The 17,445-nt window shown below is 51.8% G+C and overlaps 1 protein-coding gene across 1 annotated transcript in view; it reads right to left on the bottom strand.

Annotated features, from left to right (window-relative positions):
* Positions 1 to 17,445, bottom strand: part of ZSWIM5 (zinc finger SWIM-type containing 5) — a 70,946-nt gene that overhangs the window by 15,389 nt on the left and 38,112 nt on the right. The window contains exons 5-7 of the mRNA XM_030573194.1: positions 8,394 to 8,573; positions 4,587 to 4,763; positions 81 to 227 (exon numbers count right to left, since the gene is read on the bottom strand). Of these exons, the coding sequence (XP_030429054.1) occupies positions 81 to 227; positions 4,587 to 4,763; positions 8,394 to 8,573 (504 nt within the window). The remainder of the gene's footprint in view (positions 1 to 80; positions 228 to 4,586; positions 4,764 to 8,393; positions 8,574 to 17,445) is intronic.

Here is a 17,445-nt window from a genome sequence, read left to right as displayed (position 1 = left end):
TGTCATTTGCACCCAGGATACTGGCCAAGCAAAGTGGTTGATTCCAGGGTTGGGTCTACAAGTCTGGGAACAGCCCATACCTTTCTTCTGATGTTTGTAAATTTCCAGCTGCCTTTGCTGCTGCAATCTCAGTGTATTGATTATGGCAACAGTCAGTCGGAGCGCTTCTTTGGGGTATCCATGGGAACGCAGGGCATCAACCCGCGCACATGCTGTAGGGACGTGCTCTGCAAAACAAGGTCAAATGCAGCGTGCCTGTAAGCCTGAAGAGCACAGAGATTCACGGCGCTCTGCTGCGGGAAGGAAAAGCACCCGGCACGGTCAGTTTGCTTCTGATGAGCTTTCTCCCTGGAAGTCCAGCCCCTATTCTCTGCCTTAGCATCATCAGCCCCTCCACTGCTCCGTACGGGGATGCTTGCCAAGAATATTAATGGAGTTCCTGCCACATTCTAGGAACCGCAGCTTTAAATAACCAGACCCTGCCCTGGATGGTACCCCAGGAAACGAAACTCTGCTTTGTCTAATCTAGGAAGCACCACAGTATCTAAGTGCCAAACCACCACTGAGGGTTTGCATTACATTTCTCTTCCCCTCCCACAATCCTTCACCTTTCCTAACTTCTGCACACAGGCACGTGCTTTGCATCGTGACTTTCGATCCGGGCTTCTAGACTGCCTCCCGGATGCCTCACTGGAACCAGTGGTAACAACTGTGTATTTTCTTGTTCTCCTCCCGGTGGTTTATTATTAGGAACAGTTGCATGAAAAACAGAATCATGGTTGCTTAGAAATTCATCTGCTCCCGCTGCTTATTCCCCACCTGAAGTCCCAACCTACTCCGGAGAGGATTATGACTCTGAGTGAGAAATTAGCAGCAGCAGATGACGTGCTATGCTGTAAGGTGAGGAACAAAGATCTCGTCTTCCTGAAAATGTCCCTAGCGAGAAAATAAATGGGAAATAAAGAAAATCTAAAATTGTGGACATAGGATCATCTGTTTCCACGAAATATCAGAGGGTCTTTGCACAAAAAAATCTCTCTCTAACTCCCAATCTGGTTTATGTGTTACACCGAGCATCCCCCCTCATGTGGAAATAGGTGAAAAACAGCAGGGTTTGCAGAAGAATGTCTTATTGGCTGCCTCTACTGTTTATTTGCTAAATGGGGGAAATATTTGCCTTCTCTCTGAATTCATCATTAAAATGTTGCTGACAAATCAGATGCTTTCCGTGGCATTGTGAAACCCTCCAGAAAGAGGCTGTGAGAATATAAAATGGAAAATGAAGGCAACAGAGCTATTAAAAAAACAATTGGGACAAGAATGTGCTCCATTAAGTCCTTTTCCTAGACTAGGGTGAAGCAAGAGGAGTCCATTATCAAATCTCTGATAGCCAAGGTCTTGAGGAACTGTGGCCCTCTTAGTCCAGCATTCGGTCTCTAACAATAGCGGGGGCCCCCCGCTTCCGAGCAGGGTGCCAAGAGCCCTGCTGTGAGACAGTTATGGAAAAAACTCCCCACTCTGTCCGTTCATGGCTAATTTATGCTCCAAAGCGTACCAGCTGTAGAGCCTTCTTACCCTCACTAGCCAGGAACATCCTGATGATCTTTACAAACACCGATGTACGTATTTATTCATTATGGAGCTCTTGGCCTCGCTGGTAGCCCTGCGGCAGTGAGTTCCACAGGTTAACTGTGTGGGTTGTCTTAAAACGTTTTCACTTATGTCTTGGGCCTTTTTCATATCCCATATCACAAGAACAGGGAAAAGCCAAACAGGGAGGCCGATTTGCCTTCTCTATCCCAGCCATGGTTTTATATAGCGCTGCCTTTTCCCCCTTACTCATCTCTCTACACTATACAGACCTCATTTTTTCAGTCTCTTGCTACACACAAAAGTCTTTTCAGGGCTCTGATCATTTCTGTCACCCATCTCTGCCCCGCCTCCCATTCCTGCACTCAGACCTGAACCAGACACAGCATTCAAGGTGACGAGCTGGTTCCAGATCTGCTATAGGTTACAAGCACCCACATTTAACAAAACCGCCCGGCTGCTATGGGTCACAGAGCGCCACATGCCTGCAAGGGAGAACAACTGACACCCAAAACCGAGGTGATGAAAAACTGCCCTAAGCCAGGTGATGGGGTCGACTCTGCCCTGGGGGAGTCCTGCTGACGGAGGATCTCACCACCTGTCATAAACAGATAGCTAAGGGTTAATGTCTCTTTCACCTATAAAGGGTTAACAAACAGTGACCTGCAAACACCTGACCAGAGGACCAATCAGGAGACAAGATACTTTCAAATCTCGTGGAGGGAAGCCTTTGTTTGTGGGTTTGGGGTTTGGCTTTGTTCTCTCTGGGTCCTGGACGGAACTAGAGGTGCAACCAGGTTTCTGCCAATCTCCCTGTACAGTCTCTTATCTATTCAGAATTGTAAGTAGAAAAGGCGGTCATAGTCTTTTAATTTGTTTGTTTTTTTTTTATTTGCAGATGTGTACTTGCTGGAAGTAGCTTAAATTGTGTTTCTGCTGCAGAAAGTTTCTTTCTATTGTTTATAAGTTGAAAGACCCTGTAACTGTTTACCATCTAAATTGCAGAGATAAACCTTTTACTTTTTTCTTTCTTTTTTTATTAAAAGTTTTGCTTTTAAGACCTGTTGATTTTTCTCTCCTAATTAAGGCTCGAAGAAATTGAGTCTGTATGTACCAGGGAATTGGTGGGAAGCAAGGAGGGAAAGGTAAATTTGTATTGGCTCTGGGTAAGGGGGAGAGAGAAACTTGATCTCTCTGTGTTGTGTTTCAAGAAGTTGAATCAGGCGATCTCCTAGTGTTTCCAGGGCGGGAAGGAGCTGGGAAGAAGAAAGGAGGGGGAAGGGAATGGTTTATTTCCCTTTGTTGTGAGACTCAAGGAATTGGCTCTTGGGACCCCCAGGGAAGGTTTTTGGGGGAGACCAGAGTCTATCAGGCGCTCTACTCTAAGTCCTGATTGGTGGCAGCCTATCAGATCTAAGCTGGTAATTAAGCTTAGGGGAATTCATGCTAGTACCCATATTTTGGATGCTAAGATCCAGATTTGGGAATTATACTATGACATGGTGGCAGCGGTGGGGATAGTAGAATCCAAAAGCCAGTAAAATTATTAATTTTCTTTTCTCTGTTAGCTGCTTGTAAGCAGAGAGAAGGGTTTGTTTTCTTAAACCTACAGCCAGAGAATTTTTTGTTCCTTGCTTCGGTCTGGCTGTGCACAGATATGGCCTCAGGCAAGGGCCATTAAGTTTAACAGGGGTCTTTTGTTAGACAATAGAACTCCAGCTGTGAGTCAACTACACCGGCAGAACACACATGCAAATGAAAGGTTTCTTTTTGTTCTAGTTTTATTCGGGAAGGCTTGTTAGAAAGACTCTGTTGCTTAGCAACAGAGCAGGCAGCAGAGGAACAGTAATTCAGACAGTAAACCAGCAGAGGGCGCCCCAACACAAAAAAATAAAAAAAAACCATTAAAAGACTATGACTGCCTTTTCTTACTTACAATTCTGAATAGATAAGACTGTAGCAGGGAGATTGGCAGAAACCTGGTTGCACCTCTAGTCCTGTCCAGGACCCAGAGAGAACAAAGCCAAATCCAAAACCCACAAACAAAGGCTTCCCTCCACGAGATTTGAAAGTATCTTGTCTCCTGATTGGTCCTCTGGTCAGGTGTTTGCAGGTCACTGTTTGTTAACCCTTTATAGGTGAAAGAGACATTAACCCTTAGCTATCTGTTTATGACACCACCCAACCCTGCCCTGGATGCTCCCTGGAGGCCAGGGTCCTCACCCTACTCCTGAGGCCCGGGACCAGACGGACGCGCAGAATTTGTGCTGCAGGATCTGGGAGGAATGTCAGGAAGTTCAATGTGGGGGAGGGACCCAGGGCAGCAGGGCTCAGAGTCTGGGGTGATCTGTCCAGCAACAAACTAAAACAAACGCACGCCACCGAATGCGTGTGCCGTTTTCTGCCACGTGCCAGAGGCATGGCCCGCTCTGGTGGTTCTCTCTGTGCTATCCTCGCTGCTTATACAACATCGAGACCCTTTCAATACCCTGCGGTGGAATCCAGGCTCCAGTGAAGTCAATGGGAGTTTCGACATCAACATTAACGTGGCCATGCCCAAGCGTACAAGGCTGCTAGCTTGCAGGCCAGCTCCTCGCCACACCCGCCTGGTGGCAGCTGCGCTGGACAGAGATGCTGAGGCTAACGGAGCTCACCCAGGCCAGAACTGGGGAGGTTCGGGAAAAGGATGTTTCTAGTTAAGTGCCAGAGATCAGATCTGGCCAGTGTCTCACCGTGCTGGGGGCCAGGCAAGTCTGGTCTCTCACCAGGAGCCTTGCTGTGCATGAGGGAACAAACCAGCCTGGCTTCCCCGGCAGCAGCTTTCAGGGAGTGGTGGAAGGCCAGGTGCCCAGATGCCAGGGGATGGGCACTGCACAGACAGCACCTGCCCCCAGCCCTCGGAGCAGGACCCTTGGGGTCCCCATGCTTGGGGCGACTGCAGAGCCATTACGCTCAGCCCCCAGCACCACACAGAGGCTCGAAGGAGGGGGGGTTACCTAGCCACAGCGGCTGTCCTTGAGCATTGAAGAGGAGGCTCTCACCGTCCCGCTGGTAGGAAGGGGACACGTAGAAATCGCTGCTGATTATTCGCTGCAAGTGGCTGTCCTGCCAGTGCAGGTCGCAGCCCTCCATGGCGCGGGTGAACACCGTCCGTCTCGGACGTGCCAGGGAGTCTGCAAAGAAAAGAGCTCTCAGCGGCCAGTTCAACGCCCACCCCGGCTAACAAACCTTCACCGCCCCGGTGCTCAGCTCCCAGGGGCTCCGCTTGGCTCTGTGCGCAAACACCTCCCACCAGATGGACTAATCTCCTCTCGGCGAGAGCTCATCTGTGCTTCGGCCACAGAGCAGACGACAGGCCCCGCAGGGAACGGGGGCAGACCAGCATCCTGAGCCACATGCTTGAGGAGACGCCGGCAGCGGCTGGGCCAGGAGCGGCCAAAGCCCATTCGGAAGGTTTGTGGCAGCTCCTGGGTTCTGCCCCAGGCTGCAGCCCCCTTCATCCTTAATGCAGGTGAAAGCTACAGGGCCTGGCACATCAACCACTCCTTTTAGCCAAGCTGAAGGCTGCTTGGATCAAACCAGCACTCCCTATCGTAGAGCCTAACACACTACAGAGCCTCCCCCAGAGCCACAAGCTCTGGGCCTTGCCGCCATCCGCAGTGAGACACAATGGGCTGATCATGAGCCTGGACACAGGAATGTCTGAGTCGGAATCCCAGTCCTGACACTAAGAACATAAGAGCGGCCAGGCTGGGTCAGACCAAGGGCCCATCTAGCCCAGTCTCCTGCCTTCCGACAGTGCCAGTGCCAGATGCCCCAGAGGGAGTGAACAGATCAGGGAATCATCAAGTGATCCATCCCCTGCTAGGGAAACCATCCCTGCTCATCCTGGCTAATAGCCATTGATGGACCTCTACCCTCCATCTATCTAGTTCCTTTTTAAACCCTGTTATTGTCTTATATAGTCTCAGTTATAGACACTGACTTTCCATGGACTTGGGCAGGTCCCTCCCTGCCTCAGCTTCCACTTCTGTGAAATGGGGAGTATGCGACTTACCCACCTCATGGGGTGGCTGCCAGCAGCCGTGTTTTGAAACCGCACCAAAGATGAAAATCACCCAGTAAAAGCTGCTCTTGTGCAGATCCAGGGGAACCTGCGGGCTCCAGAGAAGCTGCCAGCGCAGCCTTTACGCTGCATGTCTGGAGCGCTCCTGTGCTAGGTCATTCTGTCATTAAAGTTACAGGCCAGCACCCCTTGCCATGTTAATCAACTGCCATACCAGCGTCAGCTGGCCCAGACCAAGTGGGGTCAGTGTTTATCGCCTGTAGAACAGAAAGGAACAGTCCATGTTCTAAGCTTATGTTCCAGCGTCAAGTCAAAAGACTGACAAGACCTGTCTATTTCGGTGATCACTGTAACGGAGATCTGTAACGCTGGGGACCAATCCAAGCACTGGTAGGCAGTTATTCCCTGAGGAAGGGGGTATTTTGGCAGGCATGGCTGCTCCATGCTTAAATTTCTGTCATGCTATGTTCCTTGTTGGTCAGGGCAGCTGGGGGTCAGAGGAGGAATGCCTGGGAACTACCGGCTGCGGGGAGAAACGGCAGGGTCGGCTCAGCGCTGCTCCAGCGCGGGGCAGCTTATGGCAGGCTAGAGAAACAGACCAAACGTGCTTCAATCAGGAAACAAAGGCAACTTGCGCTCAAATTGACTTCTAAAGCGGAATGGGCAGAGCTGGAAAATAAACCCCTGTTCATTCTCAGAGAGCCAGAGCAAGTCTAGGCTGCAGAATTGTTTTCGTGAGAATATTTCAGGCATCCGTTTACGTTATAAACACATTATCTTAAGGGAATAAAAACACTAAAACCTCATGGCAACCACTGGGCTTCTTGGAATTTACATCTTCCAGGTGTTTTACACACAGGAACCTCCGAACCCTGCTGGGAGGTGGGTCTGTGCTATGCAGCCTGCGATCTACAGGAGGTCAGACAAAATGATCCCAACGGTCCCTCCCTTTTGGCCTTGGAATCTATCGGCCCTATTTTAATGTTGGGGAAACCACAGGCCACATTTTGGAAGGTATTTGGGTGCCTAAAGACGCAGACACTTCGCTGCTTTCGACGCCCCACTGGGTACCCATCTGCAGCCTTTGATACCTTTCAAAATCTGGCCCAGTGAGCTCGCAGGACTTGCCCAGGTCACCCAGTGAGAGACCAGCAGAGCTGGGAACCACGCGAGGTGTCCCGACTCCCAGGTCTGTGCTCAGATCAGGAGGCCAGGCTACTCCCCAGCATAACGCCAAGTCTCACGAAGCCCATTTCAAATTAAGATGGTCCTTGACAAAGCACATCTAAGACGCGAAGGTCTAGGAAGTTGAGAGCACATCTGGTTCTGAGCTTAGCTGCAAAGGGCGTCAGCACCCAGCTCGCCTGCACCGCGGCTGGTGTGTCTGCTGGGGGACTGCACGATTAGTGGGAAGGCTTCAAACACTAATTACACCCAGAAGAGTGCAGCTTACTTTGCAATATCGCTGCTTCCCTCCCCCCTTTCCATATTGGCTGCATCAAATACACGGAGACCAACTCTGGTGCAGCAGAGGCAGGCACCGCTAGAGCAGCATGTTTCAGTCAAGGTCTATTTGGAGCAAAGACAAAAAGGTGCTTACAGTTAAAAGGGATCGATCGCTTTGCCAGGGTTTGAGAAAATCTTTGAGTGCTAATCAACATTCCACAAACAAGTTGCGTGATTCGTGTTCTGCACTCAGTAGCCCAGGTTAATAACTTCTCTACTGAAATGCACAAGCTAAAATCTAAATAGAAGAGCATTAAGTGAGATTAAACAACCGGTTAAAAAAATGGTGACAGGCAAGGTCCCTGCGACATCAGCTAATTCCTCCCACGTGTGGAAATATGACATCAAGGATTTCAGAGCGCAACTTCCCTTAAACTCACACAGGGCCGGATTTCTGTCGCGCCCACTTGGAGCTAAATTCACAGAGCGCTGGCGGCACTAAAGGGAGGCTGGCGAGGAGTTTAGGGCCAATCATTAGACTGTTTCACAAATAGGTAGAACAGAACAGAACTTCTTCATTAACATTTCAGATTGATGCCAGTGAAGACAATATTTTCTATTGAAAATTCCCACAGCAGCTTCCTACTTGGGCACGGGAACCAGCTGTGAAACTGACCAGAAACATGGGAGCAGCCTCGTTTCAGGGTCTGAGCGCAGAGCAGGAAGCAAAATGAGCCTCTTCCAAGTTGAATTCAAGGTTCATGTTGCAGTCTGCACCCAAGTGAGTGTGTATCCTGGACAGCATCCAAACCAGACCCTGGGCTCCTGTGCCCTCCGCCCGCAGCTGGGAGAACCCTCTCCTCTAGGACATTTGTTCTGGGAGGAGATTTTCAAACATATTTGCCACTGGCCTAACTCCATTCCCAGTGAAGTCAATGGTAAAACGCCCATTGACTTCAATGGAAGCGGAGCTGAGCTAATGAGGAGTTCTCAAAAATCCCACCACTCTCATATTTCAAAGCACGTTTGACTTTTTCCATCCCCATTCTAGCATAGCTAACACACTGTACTCAGCCTGTGCAGCTCTTTTTGGTACAGTGCGCTGATACAGGCGAAAAACCATTTAACACAGGACAAGGAATTTTCTGTAGTGAGATTTTTATCTTGCCTGTATCTGTTACATTTATATCCAGCTGATGCCAACGACAGGTGAACCAAGGGAAACACATCTGGTGAGATCCTGCTGGAGACGGCTCAGTGAAGCCCTCCCGGCCAGGCAGTCCCGACTCACCTTGGCTGTGATTTGAGCTCTGCGTCAGCGCGTTGGTGATGTTTGGAAGCTCGTTGCCGTAACTGCCGTCCTCCAATGGGCACACGTCCATGTCGCCCCACTTCCGGAGCTGCCAGAGCCAGCAGGATTTCTCTTCGAGCTTGCAGTGCGGATTTAACACGACACACACCCACAGGGCCCCTGCGGGGAAGAGAAAACGACACACACACCCACACACGCATGGAAAAACGATTCAGCATGATCTGGCTTCAGCTAGCCGGCTTAGCTAACACCTCCATCCGCCTACCTGCAATGAAAGCTGGGAACGTCTCTAAAGCATCAACAGCCCTTTGCAGGGAAAGCTACAGAGTCCAGGAGGCAGATTCAGAAGCTTAAAAAAATGCAAGTAAAACTCCTCCATAATGAAGCTAAATTATAACCTCAAGAGGTGAGAGCCTGTCTGCTCGTTCGACAGGACTTCTGTCTGCCAGGACAAATCTACTGTTTGAACTGCACATCAAAGCAAGCTCAAAGCCAGCCTGGCAGGCGGGGAGTCTGCCTCTCCACAGAGCAACCAGACTCTGATCCTGCCCACGTCCCCACTGGTTTAAACCTACAGCAGGATTGCAGCTGCCACTGCTCTTTGGGCCATTTGCACTCGACTATTCATAATGGAGATTTGATTTATTTTTGTTTTAATCCCTAGTGTCCCCAGGCCTCAGCAGAGACACTTGGAGTTTGTGTCCTGGAGGCAAAGTGCTCCAGGGCTGTGACACTCGGAGAGCTCACAGGCTGGACAGGAGCCCACTGGCCCCGGCAAAAGGAAAAACGAGGGTGGTGATGGTAGCGATATAGGCTGGTGGTGCTTGTCCCCGAGTCGCTGTCGAACCAATACCCCAGCATGGCACTAGGAGGCGCTGTGCTGCTGCAGGTGCTGTCTTTTAGATGAGATGCAAACCCAAAGTTGTGAGCATTTGTGACCGTTAAGATCCAGTGAGATTTTTCATTAGACCAGAGCCAAATGTTGCTCTCTGTACACACTTGCACCTCCACTCACTGAAATGGTATCACAGGGGGTATAAATGAGGGCATAATCCTGTTGCCTACCTCACCTGGGGGAATTACATTCCTACACATATCTCCCCTGCAGACTCAACTGGATACAGTATTTTCCATCCCTTCCCGTCCTACCCTGTGGTGCAGTATTGTTGTGCACTGCAGAACAGCTGCTGCGTTCTACCCCAGAGGACGCTGCATCACACAGATGCTTCTACTGACATGCCAGGCCAAGGAGGCCAACATGCCGCCTGCATTCCTTTCCGCATGTGGTCTGTATGGCAGTTCTGGGTGAAAAATGTTCTTATTAATGCAAGGAGCTTGCACTGATCTCAGTGTAATCCAGCCACCTCAGATACTCCAGCATGTGGAACGCATGCAAGTCAAGTTAGTCACGTGGTTCCCAGCTGCAGTCTCACCACTTCCCCTCAGGTCACATCCTGATCTGATTTTAAGCTCTGGATGTCAGCAGGGGACACAGGCTCTCTGGAGCATCTTCTCCTGGGTCCTATCTGACTTCGGTGTCAGTATCACATTGGCAGCTCGCTGCTCTGCGCTCATGGCAGCCCACCAGCCAGCAGTCAGCACCGAGAGGTGCGCCGCACACAGATCACAGACCCTCTGCTGCATGCTGGACCAGATCCCCATTCTTCAGCCACACTCCTCCCCCAGGTATTCATAAGAGACTCGAAGGCCAGCTGCCCAATAGCCTCGAGGTGACGGCGCTTGGGCAAGACACGAACTGGAGTGAAGAGAGATGAATGCAGTTGTTGACACTTTCCCCTCTTGGCCAAGCTCGAGTGCAGAATCATTTTAACATCTGTGGCCCGGGGTGAGGGGGCTGTGTCCTGCCGGGCCCTGGGGGAAGGACTCAGAGAGAGGTCTCTTAACCAGCATGATGCTCCTACAAACAGTGCCTGGTTCTGACAGTATGGTAATGTAAGGCAGCAGCAGGTGGCTTGCTGCGGGAGAACCAATCTGCCCTTCCCCCGTGCCCAGCACACCTCCTGCTACCATGCGCAGAGGTGAATGTTTCACAAACCACCTCCTGGTTTGCTGACCAGGGCTCACTCTCAGCCTCTGCAACACGTGCAGAAACCACCTCAACTGGCACCAGACTCAACAGAGCCACTGGAGTCTCAGCTGAGATGGCGAACACCGACGCTGAGCAATGCCGATTGCAGGGGGTGGTGCGGGTTACGTGGACACTGTCTGCTAGGTCCAGCCCATGAGGACTGATTTAAGAACAGCTTGACACCATGGCTCTGGATGGAGTTTGCACTCGACGGCTGTCCTAAGGGGAAGGAGCCGTGTCTCCAAGCTACGCAGCTCATGAAGAACAAACTGGAACTAGGTCTCGGGCTGGAAACGTTGGTAACTCAGCTGGCTTGCAAACGGGCCAGGATATAACGTACCTTTCCCTTCCTCTGCAAGTGGCTGTAGTATCCAGACCCTGGAGCCTCAAGCAGTCACTCTCCAGCTCCAGGAAGTCTCACAACTAGGTCAAGGCTCGAAGGCCAATCCTCGTTCTTCTCTCAGTTCTGACTCAATTCATTTCAGTGGCAGTTTAGCCTGATTACGGACTGCAGGATTGGGCCCATCGGCAAGGTCCCAGCTCTCCCTCCTGAGACGTTCACAGCCCATAAATGCTGCACAAACTTTCTGTATCTTCTGGACAGCCCCTTTTACCACCATTCCCTCATTCCCAGCCCATGGCCAGGGCTGGCTTCCGACTTGCAGAAGTGACTAACAGGGGCTGGACCCTGGGCAGCAAAGAGTGCACGGCTTCTCTCCCTCCTAGCCAAGAACTGTTCTCAGCCTCATGCCCACAACTGGCCACCGGCTCACCCCCCCAAAGCGACCGTCAGCGAGTCCGTAAAGAACGAGAATCGTCAAAGGGAGGTTTCTGCAGGCTGCAGCCCATTCGATTGATCTCACAATTCCTGGTCGAAGCCAATAATGATAATGCACAGCTGATGCAAAACGCATGCACAGAAACCTTAACGTGCTGGGTTTCTAATATACCAGACAGGTGGGTGGCATATGAGAAGTCAGTTCTTGGCTCATGAAAAGATTTCATCCCATTTTCAATCACTGCCCTGTATTTCCATGTTTCCAATCGCTGGTTTCCGATCTTCCTTTCCTCTGCCAGCGGATACGGCCCACCTGGTCAGGCTCTCAGCTTGTGTTGAGCAGCACAGCTCCAGTGAAGCCCATGGGGCTACGTCGGTTTATGCCAGCTGAGAATCCAGCCTGTTATTCACTAGAAGTGACGTTACGATCGAAAGGGAACCAATGTGCACTGCGGGGTCCCAGATTCAGAGTTAGCGCACAGCAAGCCAGGGGGTGAAGCTACAGCGGACTAACTTGCCAGGCAGCAACGTCCTATGTGCACTGCCACGTGCCAACGTGCTCCCGGGTCGCAGCGCCCACGATGGAACGTTTAGCGTTCGGCACCAGCAGCAGGGGCCATGTGGACAGGGACTAAGAGGCGAGCTGGCGCGTGGAGCTCCACCCCCCGGCTTGCCGTGGTTCAGTAACACGTAGAGCACACGCTGCACGCCCCCAGCACCGATACCAACAGCAGGGCAGACGGTGAGACACTGCTACGGTGAACAGAGACACGCCAGAACCACAGGGCATGCGCCCTGCGAGCCGCTATACGGCCAAGCAGTGCCTCATGTCTACACTGCAGTGTAGTGTCCTGCTGAATCCTCGCTGCCTGCCCCCTCTCCCCCCCAGCCGGGACCTTTCCCCGCCACCTGCCCCCCCAGCCGGAGCCTTTCCTTGCCACCGCCTTTCCCCATCACCTGCCCCCCCAGCCGGAGCCTTGCCCCGCCGCCTGCCCCCCCAGCCAGAGCCTTTCCCTGCCACCGCCTTTCCCCACCGCCTGCCCCAACCGCCCTCCCACAGCCGGGGCCTTTCCCACCGCCTGCCCCCCCCCAGCCGGAGCCTTTCCCCGCCGCCTGCCCCCCCCCAGCCGAAGCCTTTCCCTGCCACCACCTTTCCCCACCGCCTGCCCCAACCGCCCTCCCACAGCCGGGGCCTTTCCCACCGCCTGCCCCCCCCCAGCCGGAGCCTTTCCCCGCCGCCTGCCCCCCCCCAGCCGAAGCCTTTCCCTGCCACCGCCTTTCCCCACCGCCCTCCCCCAGCCGGGGCCTTTCCCCCGCCTGCCACCCCCCAGCCGGAGCCTTTCCCTGCCATTGCCTTTTCCCATCGCCTGCCCTCCCAGCTGGCGCTGTTCCCCGCCACCTGCAGCGACAATGTGAACATAACCTGCTTTTCACCAGGGCACGTAGCTACACGTACCCTACATGCTGCCATCAACGCAGACGAGGCCTAACGCACTGTGTAGACAAGCCCCTAGTCTCCCTCAAGAATTCCAGGGGTCCAATGACAAGGCGATCGATGACTGAGGGTTTTGTAAGCTCCAGCTGGGCTCTCTCTGCCTCTTACTGCATTGGGAATAAGGAATCTGCAATCAGAGCACAGCGATTCGGCTGACGATGCTTCAGGCAGTGCAGACTCCATCTTGCCCTACCACAGACACCCCGGTCCTGCAGGGCTAACGGGAGCAAACAACTGTTTTGTCAGTGAAGTCAACAGCCGTGACTCAGTTCCACGGGGCGCAGCTCAGCGCTGTGCACACGTACGGAGAGATGTCCCTCGCCCCCAGGAGTTTCCGGCCTTGTATGCACCGACCATCTGAGCCACTCCGGGCGTCTGGCTGAAAGGCGACGTGGGCCATGTCACCCGGGGAACTTGGCACAGGGAGACAGTTCCCAGCCCAAAGGACCAGGAGAAAGGCCCAGAGCCAGGGATCAGACAGGAGGCTCGGGAACCGCACAGACGGTTGAAGTGAAAGCAGCGAGACAGGCAGCGCAGTTACGCCGGGTGGTGCCAGGGGACAAGGGGCGCGAAGCTGACGTGGAAGGCGGGAGGAAGCCAATGGCAGGATCGGAGCAGAGATTCTGCCAAGGAAGACGGTGACAGTTTTACAATACTTCTTTGGGATTTCACACCATTTGAAAGGTAGAAGGGCCAATGATCTGCAGTTGCAGTTCCCAGTGGAGATGCTGCTGTTACCGGGGCACTATTCACATAGCGTTGGAGGTGTGCGGGGGTTTCATGCATGCAAAACCCGGCGGTGCCCCTGCTCCAAAGAGCTGGCTGTGGAAACCGAGTGACGACACAGTCAAACTGCTGATGGGGAAGAGGTGCAGGAGAGACAGGAGGGGCGGCGGCTGCTGTTGGGTGCAAACGGAGATGAGGATCCTTTCCTGCACAGAACACACGGCCCATGTATTTGGTGCCTCAAACTCTTCTGGTTCCCATTAGTGGCCATGGCGTCTCCGCTGCAGGACTGCTTGCATGTTCAGGATGGGCAGTCCGCATAGCCTCCACCCTCGCAGAAAGGCACTGCCTCAGCACAGCTGGTAAGAGCCATTCCTGTGGGGTTTGGCTCCCTTCAAGAGGAAAAATAGTTATCACCGTTCTTCCTTTGAAGTTTCCCTGCGTCTCGTTCAGCTGCATGGCCCGGAGCAGTGCTGGGTTTCCAAAGCTGCCAGTTTGAAGAGTCTGCTCTTTCCGAGAGGCTGGGAAGTGACGTGATGCAGACCACAGCTGGCTCCTGCAGACTTTCACCCCCTCCCCTGGCTTACAGAAAGCAGCTGAAATGCCCCTGGATCACAGGGGATTCAAGAAGAGTCTTAGAGACCTACGTGGGGTGACCCAGCACAGGAAGACGATACGCTGAGGACGATTTTCGTTCTGGACATTTAATAGAAAGGCTGGGTTCAGTGTGAGTTACACACTGGTAACAAGGTACAGGGAACCTCTGCTGCTGTGAGTGACGCACCATGTGACCTGAAGTGGGGGTGGAGCAGATGATATGCAAGGTAAGCCAGTTTCTCCCGGGCCCTGGGCATGGCCCTGACCTAGATTCCCTTGTGCTCTTGACCCCTTTGACTGTCATCTCATTAATACACCTGAGGAAAACTCCAAAGGGAAGCTCTCGGCATCTCGAGGTTTAATGCCGAATACAAACTGTTCTTCTGACTGAGCTGGGGAACGGCCATGTTCACATAACAGCAATAGGGGAATGTTGAATGCATCTTGCACCAACATAAACCCAACGCTAAGCAAACAGGCTGCACATATTGCTGCCCCCCTCCTGAACAACCCAAGTGCAGCCTGATCTCTGAGTATGCATGTCGGTTCTATGTGGCCGGGTTTTGCTGATGATGATACGGTTGCTATGGCTTTCGTACATTCCACTGTCCACAGTTCTCTCCCTGGTTTTGTACTGGCATGAGAATCAGTTATAGCATCTGACGGCAAGTGGGGGCTACAAGGTAAACAGTCAGGGAAAGATGCAGGAAATCTCCATGAATGGATGATGCTGGAGGGTGGAATTGTTCTAAATATAGTCAACATTTTTACGTAGAAATGACAGCACTGAAACGAGCCTGCGTGTGACCCACCACCACTTGGCAGCCTATCCTGGCAAAACTTGAGGTCCTGGGGAGCAAGGGGAAACCCTTCAGGTTTTAATTTTAAACGTAGGCTGCTGGAGACATGAAAGATAGAGGGGGCAGAATCGAGCTTGGTATTTCTGAGGAGCGTGACTCCTCTAGCTGAACAGAACAGAGGCAATGTAATAGAAAGGATCATCTGAAACATTTCTTCTGCTAAAAGGTCACTGAAAAGATTCCAAATATTCACTGGTTTTCTGATCAGACTGTGCCAGTGCTGGAAACTAAATCAACCGCTAAAGGGTGAAACGAAGAGATTTTAGACCTTCTTTAATGGAAAACTGCAACGCAGCCTTAACTATGAAGTCACTCCCGCGCGTGCTGGAACAGAGTCATGCAGTTACTAGTGCTGTTCTCTTCTCTATGCAAACAGCCAGGCACGCTTGAAAGAAAAGGAATGTGGAACAGTTTATTTAACTGCGGCTGAAAACTAAATGCTCTGTACGCTCCAAGTGGCTTAGGAGCATTTTCGTTCAGCAACTAAGCACAGCAGCGTAACTGCCCAGCCTGGGCCGTCGTTTAAGCACCGAAATGCCGGGAATTGAAAAGAAACAGAAAGGCCACTGGCACTGATGACTGCGCTCTGCAAATGGCCCCGGAGCTGCACAACAGCAGATGGGCCCCAGCAAACACTGAAATCAAACAGGCATTGCGACTGCTCAGCAGCTTTACAAATCAGACCCCAGGCCTTGACTCAAGTCTTTGTTAGGTCTCTGGTTCAGCTGCATGACTTGTAGCCAGGGCATGTTGTGAAGGCCAAAAGTATAACTGGGTTCAAAAAAGAATGAGATGCATTCATGGAGGATGGGTCCTTCAATGCCTATTAGCCAAGATGATCATCAGGGCCCCACCTCCATGCATCTGACTGCCAGATGCTGGGACTGGACGACAGGATGGATCACTGGAACTCGCCCTGTTCTGTTCATCCCTGGCGCTGGCCGTTGTCAGAGACAGGATGCTGGGCTAGATGGGTGTGATGCGAAGAGCTCCCCAAGGCCCCGGGTAAGAGGCTAGCACCACTGATCTAATCCAGTGTGGACACGATTAACTTCTTACGAATCTGCCTGAGTTTGGAGACTAAGCCAGTTACATCAGTGGAAAAACCCTTTCCATCAACGTAGGAAGCATCTACACTGCGGTGTGACACGCCCTGGGTCTTGGCTCCAATGAATCCGCAAAGCTGAGGTGCTGGGAGCACTCACTGCTTTGCCGGGTACTTTGCAGGACTTTGGGGGACTATTTTAACTCTGATTCATCACCCCAAATCCTCTACTCGCCCAGCGTTCTCCACTTGCAGTGGTTTGAGGACCCTGCAGGTTGTGCGAAGTGGACGCGTCACTTGGTAGAGTGGGATGAATCTGACACCATGTTCTCTGGGAAATGGAAAAAGGTTTTACCTGCCCTTTGGTCAGATGACATCAGCTGACGAGACCATTCCCGGAGCTTGGGTTTAGAGGGCTGGGTTTTAGTCTACATATCCCTTTCTCCTACAGACACGCTGACTTGCATTTAGTTGCACTGTCCACTCTGCTGCTATATAACCCTCCAGCTGAACTTTTCAGGAAACGGCACGATAAGGAAATCTGCCCAGCATGATTCCACTGAGCCCCTAGACAATGATTTCAGCTGGGTGATGGAAGGAAGGGGTTAGCAGAGCTTCCTCCAGCCCCAAATCTCTCTGGTCACCTCCCTGAAGAGGACACACACTGACGTTCTACACTTGAGTTTGCAAAGAATCAAAGAACTTCTCCGATTTCCTACAACACCTGTCCCCTCTTGTACCTGGGGAAATGCCCTGCTGTAAACAAACAGGGGAGATGAATAAACCCGTCTCCAGGCAGATTAAGGTCAGGCTGCAGTTCAGCAGTTTTCTATTTCTCATGATGGGGATTTAATCTTAAATCTTAATGCACTGTTGCAAACCTTCCAAAGCGACACAGCTCTCAGACTAACCCCAGCCCGGGTCTTTCCTTTGGCTCGGAGCCCACCACTTTAAATCATGCTTAGCTTGCAGGCTAGATAGAAGCAAATTATGCCTTTGAGGGGGTTTAAACTACAAAATTCAGCCAAGCCCTTCACTTTTCACCCAGTATGAACCCACAATCTATTTTAAGGCTGGTCTTTTTCCAGTCGTAAACGAGGCTTGTACAAATAATTATTCATTATTAAGTGTGTCCAAACCCATTATTTTTAAAGGGCCCGTTTTCTCTTTCATCCCACAAAGCCAGGTTATGAATACTCCAGTTTATTTAATCAGACAGGCACAGGGCTGCTGACTTGTTACATCTTATGGCTTTGTGTTGAAGGTGTGTCATTCTCTACCACAGGCAGAGCTGCACTGGTGCTAACACTGGTGTAAACACAAGTGTAGACAGGGCCCAAGTGTTTTCACCACTGTCTCACGTACGGCAAACCCTAATCTTAATCTCACTAAACTGGGTCTCAATCACACCTTGCAGCACTGGGTTCCACAGATTAACTGC

The sequence above is a fragment of the Gopherus evgoodei genome, chromosome 8 (genome assembly GCF_007399415.2).
Source record: "Gopherus evgoodei ecotype Sinaloan lineage chromosome 8, rGopEvg1_v1.p, whole genome shotgun sequence".
NCBI classification, from domain to species: domain Eukaryota; kingdom Metazoa; phylum Chordata; order Testudines; family Testudinidae; genus Gopherus; species Gopherus evgoodei.
The sequence above is the reverse complement of the archived record's forward strand: the minus strand, read 5'-3'. Positions and strand labels throughout refer to the sequence as shown.